The sequence below is a fragment of the Chamaea fasciata genome, unplaced genomic scaffold, assembly GCF_029207755.1.
Source record: "Chamaea fasciata isolate MVZ Bird 193981 ecotype frontalis unplaced genomic scaffold, bChaFas1.0.hap1 SCAF_1, whole genome shotgun sequence".
Taxonomy (NCBI): domain Eukaryota; kingdom Metazoa; phylum Chordata; class Aves; order Passeriformes; family Sylviidae; genus Chamaea; species Chamaea fasciata.
Window position 1 is genome coordinate 128,168,507 of NW_027094086.1, and position 15,190 is coordinate 128,183,696.

Below are 15,190 nucleotides of genomic sequence, written 5' to 3' on the forward strand. Positions count from 1 at the left end.
ACACCTTCCGCAAGATTTTATTATTGGAACTGTGGCAAACTGTAACTTTTTGGCTTAAAATATCAAGGTGGGCAACTGACACATGCCATTTGCATTTTGAAAGGGGGGAAAAAAAAGAGAAAGAGATCCAGTTTAAATGTTTCACTAGCATCCAGGAATAAAAGCAGGAATAAATAATATTTTAATACTATATTTTCATTTTTAAAGAAAATTTCCTACTCTAGACAGTACTATGCAATACCAACATATTTTGTAATAGCACCTAAAATGTGACATTTCTAACAACAAAACTTTTCATTTGGTGAAAAAATATTTGCATTTGGCCTATTACTATACACTTCCAAAAATACAGTTGCTTTAAAACTCAACAGATCCACCATGAAAAAAAATAAAATAAATAGAACTTTTTAAAAGAGTTTTGTATATACTGAGGCTCTATCTGCTCTGAGCATATTCTCCTGGGCACTACCACAGCTGATCTGAATTTTATAATCACGGAATATGCCAAGTTGGAAAGGACCCACAAGGATCAGTCCAGCTCCTGGCCCTGCCCAGCACCATCCACTAGAGTCACACCCTGAGCCCAAGAGTATTGTTTACCAATGCAAATCCAAACCAGAAACCACATTATGACAATATTATGACTAAACCATGTGGAAACCTCAGTAAAGTTTTCCAATTGAAAAGCCTTCTCGAAATCTGCATCAGTAAGTTAACGATTCTCAATATATATTTCAATAAATAATTTAACAATAATTGAATCTGTAGGAATTCTAGTTTGTATTAGAAAATTCAGCAGTCTCTTTTTTCTAGCATAGGAACAAGGCTTCTCCAGCTAAGTATTTGCTGCCATCGTGTGTACACGTTAAAAACTGCAAACTGATGAACAATACTTTTCCTTCATCATGTCAAAAATCAGCCAGGAAAGTACACATAAGGGCATTACAGACTTCAGTCAGAAGGTGATGAAGTTTCAAGGATTGCCAATATAATATGAATTCTTACCTCAATACAGACTGCCTATTATAATCCAAATTCTACTATAAAGACCACATGCTTTCACTATGCAATTATAAGAAGCAAGAAATTGAGTATATGTAAATGGTAATTGATGGCCCACAAAAAAAATATACCAGTTGCTCTGGTTTATTTCACACAAGTACCAACACTTCCAACACACCCAATAACTTCAGCCATGACATATCCAAAGCAGCAATGGTGATGGGGACTTAAACCCTTCCACAACATTTCTTGAGGTTCAAGAAGAAAAAAAAAAAAAGAATGTTGCAGTAACCTAATGTTCATTTCCTCTAAGTGACAGAATAGAATAGTTCAGCAGGAAGGAAAAAAAATACTATAAGGTTGCATAAAACTGTTTATCAAGTTTACACCATTCAGTAATTGCCACAGAGAAAGGGGAAGATGCATCTACATTATGTCTGTTGTTAGCCAGTCTTGAAATATGGGTGCAAGGTCAATTCAGAAGGTATTTTACAGATTTACCTAGATACTGCAGTGAGGAAAAAAATGCATCATGCTCTCTTTCATCTCAGACTGCTCTGTCTCTTACTACTATCCCTGAAAGAATAAAAAACCAGCACAACAACAGGACTCAACCCCCCCACATATCAACAAGCCTAAAATCCAGCAGTCAGTAACTCTGCTTCTAGTAGGACTTCTAACTTGTTCATTAGAAATACCTCATTACTATATATTACTTCTGGAAACAACCTTTAAAAGCTAGAAGTCCAAACATTTTATCAGATACCATGATTAAATATGTTATCTAAATTATATCCTTCCAAAATATAGTTTGAAATTAGCAGTTTTCAGACACAGAAAGAAAATATATTTCACCAGAAATTTTCTGTTGATGGATTCCCAGAAGTGAGCTACACAAAAAGCAGGATATCACTAAGAAGACGTATGGTTGCAAGTACCGTCATCTTCCACCTCAAAACAGCCAAAGCTCTCAGCATTACAAAAGACAGCTAAAGCAATATGAATGGTAATAAAGATGTCACTAAATACAAGATTATGAGGTCAAAATCTGAGCTTCAACTTCTTGCAAAAATTAATATTCAACTAAATTACTTTAATATCAGTGAACTGTGAAAAAAAACCCTTTCATCTCTCAAGCATCAGTACATCCTAAGTATAGCTCTATATATCAAAAATCTGGGGCTTTAAAATCCTCCAATATGCATAACTCTATTTGTGCAACCTCATTACACTGGAAGAAAAAAAAACAACCCAAAAAACCCAAAACAACAGTTTCTAAACAATTATTCTGATGTGCTCCAGATGCCATTTTAACTTGCAGAAAATATCAATTTTCTGTCTACACAGGATAGAAATGCACATCTATACAGTACATGCAATTACAGCACTCATTATTGCAGTAATTACAAAATATGGTACTTGACAACACTTGTAGAAAGTTGGCAGTGTTTAGTGTTGATAGTGGAAATGCACTGACAAGGCGTGAAACCCACCATGCTTACAAAACACTACACGCTGACAATGTTCACACAAGCACCAAACAAATGCTAGAAGGAAGGTGTCAGTAAAATACAAACAAGCAGAAATCCTTCTAACTTTGTAACTGCAATTCATACTCTGTTTGTTTGTTTGACCCACTACATTGTCTTAAAAGCAACAAAGTTCAGACCTCCATACCTTGTGTTGCGGAGCAGGATGAGTTAAAGGGCAAGAACAATTCGCTTGAATTGCTGCAGATTGTACAGCAGGCGTTGTGAGGAAAAGCTGTAAGAACTGCAGAAACTGAGTAAGATACATAAAGAAGGAACTGCAGAAACTGTGTCCCCCTCCCGAAGGACAAAACAGCCTGCTGTGGTAAGTAATTGCACAAAAGAAAAAAATATATGTTATGACCTGCTATGTACTGAATTGCACGTAGGCTGGACAATTGCAATTTGTTATGCAGAAGCTAAAACAATATAAATATCTGTGCCTTTTGTCAAGAAACGTCCTTGCAGCATCACACTGCTTGGTCTGTCTTTCAGCTGCTGTTAACCTTCATCTGAAAAACTAACCTGATAAAGTTTTCTAAATTCTACTGCAAAATACTTTAAAGACTAAAAATAGGGCTATAACACTGGGGCAAAAGAATCAGAATACCCATGTGTCCCATTTCCTTTTTTTTCTGTTTTGTTTACATATAGGAGAAAGCAAGAAATCTAACAACACTCATACTTGCACACGGACAACTTGAAGAAAACCTAAGACATGCATTTGCTTTCAGTAACCTGTGTCAAACTTTCTGAAATGGCTATCAAGGAATACTAAAAAAGCATCAGCCTAATTCACAGCAAATAAGATAAACTTAAATTCAAAGAGGATTTGGATATCTGTACGCACAAAATAACAGATTGCTGGTCATTGGAGCTCTAACTTTAAAGAATCTGAAAGTCCTGAGAATTATGTGCTATTACATATATAAAATATACAAAATAAAGGCTTTTGTTTCCTTAAGTTTCACACACATACACAAGTACAATGCTATGGTAGGAACACGGCTATCTATGCACATGCTATCTCATATGGCTTGGAGAGAATTTTATGCCACCACTAGATGGAAACCTGAATTACCTTTTAAACCGACAATTCAGTAGATGCTCATTACTAGTTCTGCTTCAACTGTTTCTGGCTGTTTACTTGTTTAGAAATCTATTCTCATGCTGGCTGTCACTAACCTGTACTCACTAGGAAGGTACAGGTCTTTTCTCATGGAGAAGACATTCAAAGAACTTCTACAGTATCTTCAACCCTGAGAGCATTAACCCTGAGAAATATGCCCTGCCAGTGTTATTCAATGTAAGGAATAAACTGTTAACACTCATTAGAGATGCCACCCACTTCTACAGCAATTTAAACTTCTTAATCTAAGTTACAACTAAAAAATTGCTATACTCTGCTGAGAAATTTCAGTTCAGGGATTCAATGCGTGCCGCACTTCAAATATCCAAGGCATGCAATGAAACCATCCGAAATTCATAAACCTATTTTCACATCATGTATTTTGTACTTGCAATGTACCTGAGGTGACTGGCACATGCAAGTGACTGACACTACTGCTGGATGTCACCCCTATGACTTGGATGTGATTTCCTGCTGTGTCAAAACAGTTGTAAATAAAAACTTCAACTAGCAGATAAGCAATTATCAAAACAGCCATCTAATCATCTGACTAGCTACATGCAATCATGGATATGATAGCATACTGATAACTGGCATGGTAACATGACAGAAGCATTGAGAATACTAATGACACAATTTTTAAAATTTTTAGTTTAGAAAATACAGCAAAGGTCTAAAACCAGTATGCACACAGGAAAAAAAAACAACACAACAACAACAAAAAAACCAACCAAACAAAAAAACCCCAAAAACCCCCAACCAAACAAAAAAACCAAACCAAAACAAAACAAAAACAAAACAAAAAACCCCAAACAAATAAAAAAACCCACCACCACACAAACCCCACACAATCCAGCAAAAAATCACTGGCCTCAGCACCTGAAAGAGAATGATGCTGTTTTCCAGGTGAGATGCAACAAATTCCCCTTCCTGCAATGGGTGTGCATCATGCACAGGAGAGTGGGTATCCACCAGGCTACTCCAAGTCTCACCACTTCAGAAAACTCCCAGATTACCTGGATTCTCTCTGGAAGAGAAGCAGGCACCAGCTCCTGCTTCTAAACCCAAATCTGAAAAAGCACTGAAAGGATGGAAGTGATGGCATAATATGAAAAAGATGCTATTTGCATGAAACTTCACAGCAGGGATTCACAACAAAAAGGTCAACCTTTGAAATTGCACATAAATACTAATTCAGGACACTCATCAAATCATGGGTGCACCCAGACAAAATTTCATCAGGGGGAGACTTCAAATCCTACAACCAAGCAGGCCACCGGGAATGCCAGGCCAGAGCAGCAGCCTCATTTCCTGTGGCCATTCATGCCCAAATCCCACATGCTCTTCAATTTATCAGCCACAACTCATTGGCTCTTAGGAAAGTGCAAAATTCCTTCCTACCCTCTGAGAAATATAGAAGAAAATACAAGAAATTGACTCCAATTTAATTTTTACAAATTAATAACTAGTGAACACCCTAAGGGGGGGGAGAGGGGGGATAAACACAGGATTCAGTAGGAATTTACTCTTAATAAGAAGGTTTTCATCCAGATAGCCATAAAAATCACTAAAAGCAGAATCCGATGTATCCGGTAATGTTAAAATGAAATACTACTCTAAAATTCTATTTCACAACTTTAATAAAAGTAATAAAATGGCAAAAATCCTAAAGACATATTTTACTTCCAAAAAAAAAAAAATAATTTCTTTGTCAGGCAAAGAAAACATCTCTTATATAATGTACTTGACTGAAACTGAGAGCCGAATTCAGAATGCCAGCATATGTTTTATACTTATTCTACCTACATTATTTGCTGAAAGACAGCACAAAGGGCAACCCACACATCCCATTCCCATTTCAGTCTGACTCCAGTACTGGCCACAATTTCCTCTTCCACCCTCTTCGACTATTTGTTCTTCAAATTCTCCATTCAACATTTCAACATATTTTTGAGTGCCAACCGTTTAAAAATAAATCAAGAGGGGAGGGAAGATCATACTTGCCCAGAAAATTTAGAGGTAAAAAGTTCTGTAAGCGTATTCACTCGTGAGCAGAAAAAGACATATAAGAACAACTGTATTCTCTGAGATATGACAGCATCCCACAATCATGCCAGCAAAGTAAATGCTGCAAGTGACGCAGGCAACTGAAAATAAACTTGATGAATGACAATTATTTGTATTGCATCAAATACACTGATTCAAAAATTTAGTCATTCCTGAGAGGCTGTGTGACAGGTCATTTGAAAGCTTGTAAAAAGGTTTCCAGGGTCTAGAGTGGCCAAAGATTTTCAAAGGCAATTTATTCAATCTATTAGATTGAGAAAATGGTCTGCAATTCTGCAGAATTATTCTGCTTGTCTTAGAGACAGTCCAGGCCCTCTCATCTACAGGGTCAGGCTTTTTTAAAAAGCCAAGTACAGAATGGTCATTTTCTAAATTAATGCTTAAATGTGAAACAAATGGTTACTGAAATTATTCAGCTGCATATTGTACCTCTTGCAATCTGAAATGAAGTAATCAATACTATCGTAATATTACTTATGTAAGTATTCTCATCAGCTACCATGATTTAGAAGACTGCTGAACTAATTGACTTATCATACCTGTCAACATTAATTCAATAGCATTCCAAGGTAATAATCAGTATCGATCTAATTATATCAGCAGTCTCCTGTAAACTCGCACCAATTATTTTAATTAAAATATTAAATATTTAGAAAATAGATAGGAACATATATTAATAATTTATATGCTTAATTTGAATCTACCTGAACAAGTATAATTCCTGAACAACAAAGCTTACTTTCTTTGTATCCCCCTTTAATATTTTCCAGCAGGTTTCCAGACACAAACTAGCAATCCAATACCAATGATAGGAAAACCACAATATTAATATTCTTCTACTTTTATATAAACCTAAGGACTTGCAGTTGGTCGCACCCACTTAAAAACTCTTTCAAGAATATTCAGTGGATAGTTTCCCTATTTCATAAATGCAAATGGGTCAGCTTAGGTTTTCTACAAAACTTCATTAGGCATCTACATGGTTGACTCTAACATTAAATCCCTCAATTCCTGTGCATTCTAAACAAGACGAGATCCCTTCTCATCTCCTTTACAGGAAAACAACATGAACCACTCACATACTACAGCAATATCATTTCAGAGCTTTATACCTCTTTTTTTCCCCCCCTTTATTTTTAAAGCTGATCTTAGAAATCTCCCTACAGATTTTCCAGCATGTTTCACAAGAAATAAAGGAAATTTGTTCCATTTGTGATGCACAATCACAGAATCATTCAGACTGGAAAAGACCTCTAAAGTCATGGAGTCCAACCTTTGATCAAACACAACTTGTCAACTAAAATACGACACTAAGTATCACATCCAGTCATCTCCTGAACACGTCCAGGGATAGTGACTCCACCACCTCCCTGGGCAGTCTGTTCTCAACTACCATTTCTGTGAAGAAATTCCTTCTGATGTCCAACCTGCACTTCCCCATGGCACAACCTGAGGCTATATTCTCTCACCCTGTCACTAGCTGCCTGAGACAAGAGGCCAACTCCCACCTGGCTACAGGTGGGAATTAATACACCCAGTTCTCTTGAATCAACAAAATTTAAATAGCATGGGGGGCAGGGGCATCATTTGAGGCAACCATAATGTGATTGAAATGCCAGGCCTGTTTTCTAAATGTTTAGCTAACGTGAATCCAATTGGAGGACAAGAAAGCACACCACAGGCTATGAACAAGTACATTCAAGCACTCCCAGGTGGTCCAACTACCCAAAGAGAGCCTGAACAGTTTTAGCAACAGTCAAGTAGTTTCACTTTAAAATAAGACATCCTTGGAAATTTTCATTCAAAAAGCATTTCGGATGACTTATTAAGATTACACTTCATATTGAAATCCTCATTTGAAGTCAAGAAACATCACTGCAATCATCATATCCATAATCTTTACCCTCTGATGAATATACATCAAGATATATTACTTTAACATAAAATTAAGAATACTAATTTTCTGTAACATGAGACATCATGCCACTCTGTACCAGATGCCCTGCCCTGCATGCAACAGAAGGCATGAGGAAAGAACTTTTCCAGATGGAAGCTGAATGCTGACAACACAAAGTGCACACAGCAAGGTATATGCTTAGCCTAATGAACAAGCAAATTGGGAAGAAAAATGTTGGAAATGCAACATGCCAAAATACTGTTATCATAGCTGTAAGCAGACGTTTTCCCAAAAAACCCCAAACTTAACAGGAAATTTAAACAACCAGTTTGTATGAATGTCGCAGCAACTTCTTTAGGTGGATTTTTTTTTGTTTGGTTTGATTGTTTTTTGCTTTTTTAAATAAAATTAGAGGCAAGAAGTACATGGTTCATGTACATGAAGCAGCAGCATTATCTCAGCTTCACTCATGGCTAACTGTGTGACTCTTAGGCAAGAACTGGGCACTTCACAGCTATGCTGGTGTCCTGCAAGAACTGTCCTGGAGCTTCCAGCCTATTTCTGGTCAAAAGAGTGTCCTGATGCCCAGGAAGGGTGTAAAGAATAAAACACAAGAGAAGTTGTGCACAATACAACTGTTCACCACCTGCTGACGGACGCCCTGCCCACACTTGAGCAGTGACCAACCCCTCATGGCCAACTTCTCCCAGTTTATACACTGAACATACACAGGCTGTATGGTACAGAATATCTGCTTGGCCAGTTTGGGTCAGCTGTCCTGGCCATTCTCCCTCCCAGCTTCTTGTGCATCTCCTCACTAGCAGAGCATGAGCATCTGAAAAATACTTGATTTTGAGTAAAAACACTTAGGAACAGCTAAAACAGTGCATTACCAACATTATTCTCATACTAAATCCAAAATACAGCACTGAACAAGCTATTACAAAGAAAATTAACTCTATCTTAGCCAAACCCAGGACAGAGGACTGACTCCAACATGAATTAATTAACATGTAATTAGAGCCCAGAGTTACCTAATCCCAGTTTGTCCACAGTCCACTTTCCCCGATTACCTAGTTCAAGTCTTCATGGGGCTGGGAACCACAGCATAACATAAGGTGCAAAGCAAGTCTCACAGGCCAAAATTGTGAAAGTCTGATTTAAATTCCACACTTGAAATGGCTTATTATTTGGGTAAGAAAAAGACCCCAGAACAAAATATAAATTAAAGATGAGGAGAGACATGTTAACTACGTGCTAATATCTCCCAGCATCTTGTTAGAAGACAGACATATTTGCAAAGTTCTTTATACTCACACACTCAAAACAGTTATTAAATTAGTTTCCTTTCCTTGAACATATCATAGCTAATAGCACTAAATGTCAGGTTTCAAAATTCAACTTCTGTTACTTGTAGTCTAATTTTTGTCACCATTTTCCCTATAATCTACATTTAAAACATTTCAAAACTGAGAAACATTTTCACTATTTGTTTACTTCACTTGAAAAATGGCTAAAGATATCTCAATGTAAACATTTCAATGTAAATATTTCCTTCCTTTTCTAAAACCATTTTAAGGAAGATTTTAGCACTGAAAATAGTAACCTGTAACTTGTCTCTTTAGCTCATGTTAAAACTGAATGCAGTGATGCGGAAACATTTCAGCAGTATCAAGCAAACGGCAATTGAGAATTACAATAGCATCAGGCATTTGAGAGGTAGATACAAATTTCTCTAATTTGAGGATCTACCAGTTGGCAAGAGGCAATTAAAATACACTTATTCCTTTCCTCTGTAGAGAATACCAGGCAGTCGTCCCCCTGCTTATTTCTGATGCCCCAGCCCAAATTACTTTAACCCACAAGATTTCGGCTACTGCAAGAAGAAGGGATGGGGCAGTTCTCCCCCACCACTCTTCTACTGGTAAACTGGGAGGCAATGGATGCTACCCTTGCTAACCACCTCCTACTGCAAAGCAGAACAGAATTTCCTTCCACAGAAAGGAAATTAGTTCTGAGAATCAAAAGTACTACCAAGCCAATAGTCCAAGGAGCATGAAAGTTAATGGGAAGCTTGTCTATACACCTGTCTCTTGCAGCTGCTTCATGCTTTACCTGAAGCTTCTCCTCTGTGAAGTGTCTATACATTTGCCTGCCATGTGGACTTCTTGGGGACCTACTAATATGCTGATACCTGCTGGGGTCCAGGCACGTGGAGAAAACACCTTAGGGCTCTCCCTCCTCAGCTTCTTGTGAAACTTGTTACAACCTCATCACTTGGGAGCGATCTGCTTTTCTCTCCCTGGTGAAACCAGGCACCAAGTTCAGGGGAAGGGGTGTTAAAGCTGAGAAGCAATGTTCACATAAGACTTGTCACAGAAAAAATGTTACTCAAAAATGAAATGCAAGTTCATAGAGAAGCTATTTACATCGGTGTACTTAGCTAATTATAATTGTACAATTAGTTATGTATGTAGTTATAAATATTTATATAGACTTATATAATGCATTATTATAGAACACGCAGATAATTCTGCGTATATTTTTATTTATACGTTTATACATAGCTAATTATATAACTAATGTCACTCAGTTAAATATACCTGTGTGTGCATAAGTATGATCACACACACCTGAGGCAAGGCAATGAGAACCAGAAAAGATAACCTGCCTAGAGTTACAATGCATTCCGCAGCTCTGTAAGGAGCTCGCCCTTCACGGGAGCGTGCCCGAGGACACAGAATCAGCTGGGCTGGAAAAGACCTCTGAGATCACCGAGTCCAACCTCCGAACTGCTGCGACCGCCCGCAAGCCCCGACCTTGCCGGGGCCCGTCCCTTTGCAGTGACACTCCCGGCCGCGTCCCGGCCCCGCGGGGCGGCGGGCACTTGCCTCCCATTCCCGCAGGAAGCGCTGGGCCTCGGCGGGCTCGGCCGCTTTGTGCCTCCGGAACTCCTCCTTGACGTAGCGGTCGCCCAGGTCGCGCAGGGCGGGCGGCAGCGAGCGGTGCAGCTGCAGCAGGCGGCGGTACAGGCGCCGCGCTCCGCCCGCCATGGCGGCCGTGGGGGCGGCCCGGGGGGCCGGGCCGGGCCGGGCCGCGCCTGCTCCGCTCCCGCCGGGCCAGGGCCGCGGTCCCCGTGCGCCGCCGCTGCCCGGAGCCGGCGTCTGCAGCGATCCCGGGCAGTGCGGCTGGAAATAGCGCTTGTAAAAATGCACGGAGGGTGTTGTTTCACAAAGACGGGTGCGGGTGGCAGAGATCACGATAGATATATATATATGGATAAATAAAGAAAACGGTTCACTTTTGGCTCCCGGTTCACTGCCGGAAGAACGAAATGTGCACTTTACACCAGAGTAGAATGTGGCACATGTTATTAGACCACTAAGCCCAAGCTTCATACGCTTAAATTTGATTTACTTGCATTTTCACTCTGAGGTGAAAGTCGTCACAGCAAGGAAACCTTACTGCCTCCGTGGGGCTGCTTGGGACTTTGTGCCGCCACGTTGTCACCACCGAGCTCCTGCTTTCTCCTGCCTCCCGCTTACAGCTCAAACTCCAACTCCCTAGCTCTCCATAAAACTTTTTTACCAGCTTAACATCACATCCAACTCGCCCATGTGGAAAAATCTTCACATGTCAACACTCATAGACAATATGGAAAAAGCAGTCGGGCAGTGGCAGCAGTGGCAGAAGTCCTCCCTCAGTGTGGGCGAGTGTTAAGCTCCTTCCAGCCAGTGAAATTACTCATGATTCAAAACAAAAATGAAACGTTTCCATAGGGCCAGGGAGCATTAAGCTCTACTAAAATACTAGGAAATGCCATAAAAATGTACTGCCTCATCGAAAGCCCAAGTCATTATATGAAAGCAACAGAGTAAAAATCAAAATACTGGCTATTTTACTGACTATCATTTGATTATGTTTATTTATTGTCCTAAGTGCTTCATTGATGGAAAACCGAAGTTCCCAGTAACACAAAGTTACTGAAATAAAAGCAGATGCTTATAGGTTCACTATTCTCAACAACAGTCTCCTGTCCTTTTCATGCCAGTGATGGTGTCGGAGTGAGCAGTCAGGCCCTGGCAGAGGTGGCCTGATCCTCAAATTGACTGGTCTTGCTGTATTTTCAAACTGTATTTTCTGCAGACATTTCTCTGAGGGAGGATCTCTGGACCTAACGCATTTTGTCTACCGTATGTCCTTCAATGTGTTCACAGTTTAAAAGGATTGAGGTTAGAACACTGGTTTGCTGCATCACTTATTTGCAGTGACGCAATTCCTCTGAATCCTCTCAGGGTGCATTCATTTAGAGAATTTATTTAAAAATTTTATTATATCTTGACCACGGTACTCATGTTGCACATTGAGAGCTTTCTCCTTGTTACATCCACCCTGTGTGGTTTTTAGGAATCCTCTTCCTTCCATGGCCTGCTTAAGCCCTCTGCTGGGCACTCACTTTGCCACTCAGATACTTACTAGGCTCAAATACCAACTCAGGCAGATCTGTGACCTTCAACGTTTCTTACGTCTTGTCTTTCTGTCCACAGAGACCAAAAGGCATCCTGCAACCATCCTGTGGGGCAGGAATCCCAGGAGGATTCCTGCAGCATCTCTGCACCTCCAGGCTGCTTCAGCTGCAGCTCTTGAGCCTTGTCCTTGCATCTTCCCTAGGTGCTGCTAAAGGAGTGAGGATTTACCAGTGAATTCCCCATGAAGCAGAAGATAGAGCTGTAAGCTCATCAAGCTGCTGATAATAGTCTAAGTTGTCAGTCTTTGTCTATTAAAAAATTTTATATGCCTAATTCTTCGAAGGTCTCTGCGCTATCAGGCAATGTAGAGAGGCAGCAGAGGCAATTGAGTGCCATATTCTTTGTGTATGGGCACAAAAGGACTCACCATGAGAACTCATTAAGATATGATACAATCTTAGAGGTATTATTTCCATATTATAACTTCTCAGTCATCAATATTCAAAATATCTGTGCCACACTTTGAATGCAGGCACAATTTCAGTTAACACGCATGAGTGCAACTCCTTTGCTTGCCTCTTTTTGGTGCCTGCCTCTGCTTCCAGGCAGCACTGCTTCTGTGCAGGGCACTGGGGCATCTGTCCTGCTGCTCCTGGTGTTCAACAGCCTGCGAGCACTTCTTAGCTTGCATCAAAGGAAGAGGAACCTCAGGAAAGTGGTTCATGCTACTCCTTTTTGGGCAGGTGGACGCAATTAATCACTGCTTCCTTTCAAGTGTCCATAGAAGGGGTACTGTGGTACATGTGATTTAGACAACCCATAATGGATTATTCTGTATCTGACTGGGCTTCAGAGCACTGGCTCCATGTTTGTTGTGCTAGAATTGGTGTGGATCCTACAAAGACACCAGAGTGTCTTTGTGCCATACTCCATCATAGTGCCTTTGGATCTGGGGAGGCAGTGTCAGCTCTGCAATAGGTCAGCACAAAGGCAGGTGAAGTGGCTTAGCCAATATATTAAATCTCTATTTGCCTGGCTAGTAACAGTCTGAGTAGCATGGCAGCTTTTTCCCAAGGATATACAAGAAATCTGTGGTAAAGCATGGATGCAAAGCGGTTTCTTTGCCATCCTTCTGAGCTTTTGACCCTATAAATCTGCCAGAATGGCCATGTTGTTTGCTGCAGTCCTAATTCCAAATGCAGAAAGACTGGAGAAACACTTCCACGTTTATTTTTTCCTTTTATCAGTAATATGTTGACTAAAGAAGATAAAGCTGAAGTATTTATTGAGCTGGTATAATTGCTGTAATTTTTTAAATTATCAAGAGCATCCTGAGAGAAGTTCTTTTTGTGAATCAAAATAAATGATTAAATATAGAATGCAATGATGTGATATTTCTTTCCAGAACTGTTGGTAGTCCTGATGAAGCTAAATTGTATTGTCATATTTAAAATATACCCCACAGAATAATCTGCAATCTTTTTTCTAAACCATGGATAAATGTTAAAGTACAGTCTAATTTCCTGCTATTAAAAAAAAGAAAATAAAAGGTTAGCCTTGTCCCGTGCTTCCTTTCTTTGCATTGTGCAGATAACAATAAAATTGCATCTCTCGCTTCAGAATTATGATGTTTTTAATAAACTCTCTAAGTATTTGAATAGATTCAAGACAGTTTGTTTTTGAATGCTATTCCAGACCAAGGCAGATTGAAAAACCAAGCCAAAGATCTGTTATGACAGCACAAGTTGTCTACTAAACATTCTGTGGCATCTTCCAACGTGCCTCGTAAACTAAAAGGACATGGAATTATCCCTGCTCTGTAGGAAACAGAAAATTAATACTTTCATAAATGACTTCGAAAGAGCCATGGATACTTAGAGATTCTGAGGACACTTCTGCTTCTGTCGAAGTGGATAGAGTTTTGTCCTTGATTCAACAGAAGTAAAATCAGTCCTAGCATGGGACTGTCTGCTTCAAAACCCACCCAAAAGTTGGACATGCAACCTACTATATGTGTACACTGCTAAAAATGGACTTGCTCTTTGCCTGGGCTTGGGGAAATACAGCTGATGAAGAGACCAGTCATGTTTGCTGTTGGCTGCAGAGGCAGCTGCCTGTCCATGTCTGTTGCAGAGTTCTGCACACAGCCTGTGCTTGGTATGCTCCAGGCTGGTCAGCAGAGTATGGTAGTGAGAGCAGGACAGATGATTTTCTCCCAAAGGCCCCATTTCAGTGAGGAAAAAAGATGCTATGATAAATGTGATTCACTGCAGCTCATCAGGATGGCTTCAGGTACTCAGGCATGCATCTGATAGTAGGATGAAAACAAATAGAATGTATTTCTTATGAAATAAATACAGCACATGATGATTTTGGAAGGGAGAGGCAGTCAGCTGGTTTTGGACTGCAGTCAATTACATGCTTGGCACGCTGGTAGCTTTTGGACATTAAAAGGAAGTTCTGCTTTGGTTCAGCTTATGCTTGAGCTGCTCATTCTTTGCAGGATTTCTTGTAATTTTGTCTGAAGCACATGATCTGTATCATCCAAAACAAGTATTTGACAGTTCCTGAGGAAGCTCTGCTTGCCTCCTGCAGACATGAAAGATGCCAAGTGTGTTAAAATATTCAAAAAATTTAGCTACCAAACTCTATCAAGTTTCTGCTTGAATATGTGTGAGCAGAGCTTTGCAGCAAGCCAAGTGTAGGCAACATCAGCCCAGAGGAGTGCCAGGCTTGCACATGGACCCTCCTGCTCACCATCTCCCCACCTTCATCTCCTCTCCCTAGTCCAGCGCTGGATTTCAAAGCACACATGCAGCAGCATGTCTCAGTGAAGTGTTGTGAAAGAAAAAGAGAAGATTGCGATTAACCTTGTGAGGGTTTTCTTTAATCTCATTTCAGAAACATCTAGTATTCAGTGGAAATTTTCTAAGAGTTCTACTCAGTGAACTGATCCAAAGTTAAATTTTTGGGTGGAATGATTAAAGAGCATCAAAACTCCATGTAATGGCAGGCAAGATGGTTTTAGGGGGAAAATCCTACACCTTCTTTTAGAGATGATGCCAAGTCAAACTGTGAACTGGAGATCTTTTTCATC

The 15,190-nt window shown here is 39.9% G+C and overlaps 1 protein-coding gene across 2 annotated transcripts in view; it reads right to left on the minus strand.

The window, feature by feature from the left end:
• Positions 1–10,711, minus strand: part of SDHAF3 (succinate dehydrogenase complex assembly factor 3) — a 29,274-nt gene extending 18,563 nt beyond the window's left edge. The window contains exon 1 of one of the 2 annotated variants that reach the window (XM_066197068.1): positions 10,444–10,711. In XM_066197068.1, the coding sequence (XP_066053165.1) occupies positions 10,444–10,677 (234 nt within the window). In that variant the 5' untranslated portion in view covers positions 10,678–10,711. The remainder of the gene's footprint in view (positions 1–10,443) is intronic. The other variant, XM_066197076.1, reaches the window with a different exon arrangement.
• Positions 10,712–15,190: the final 4,479 nt, after the last annotated feature.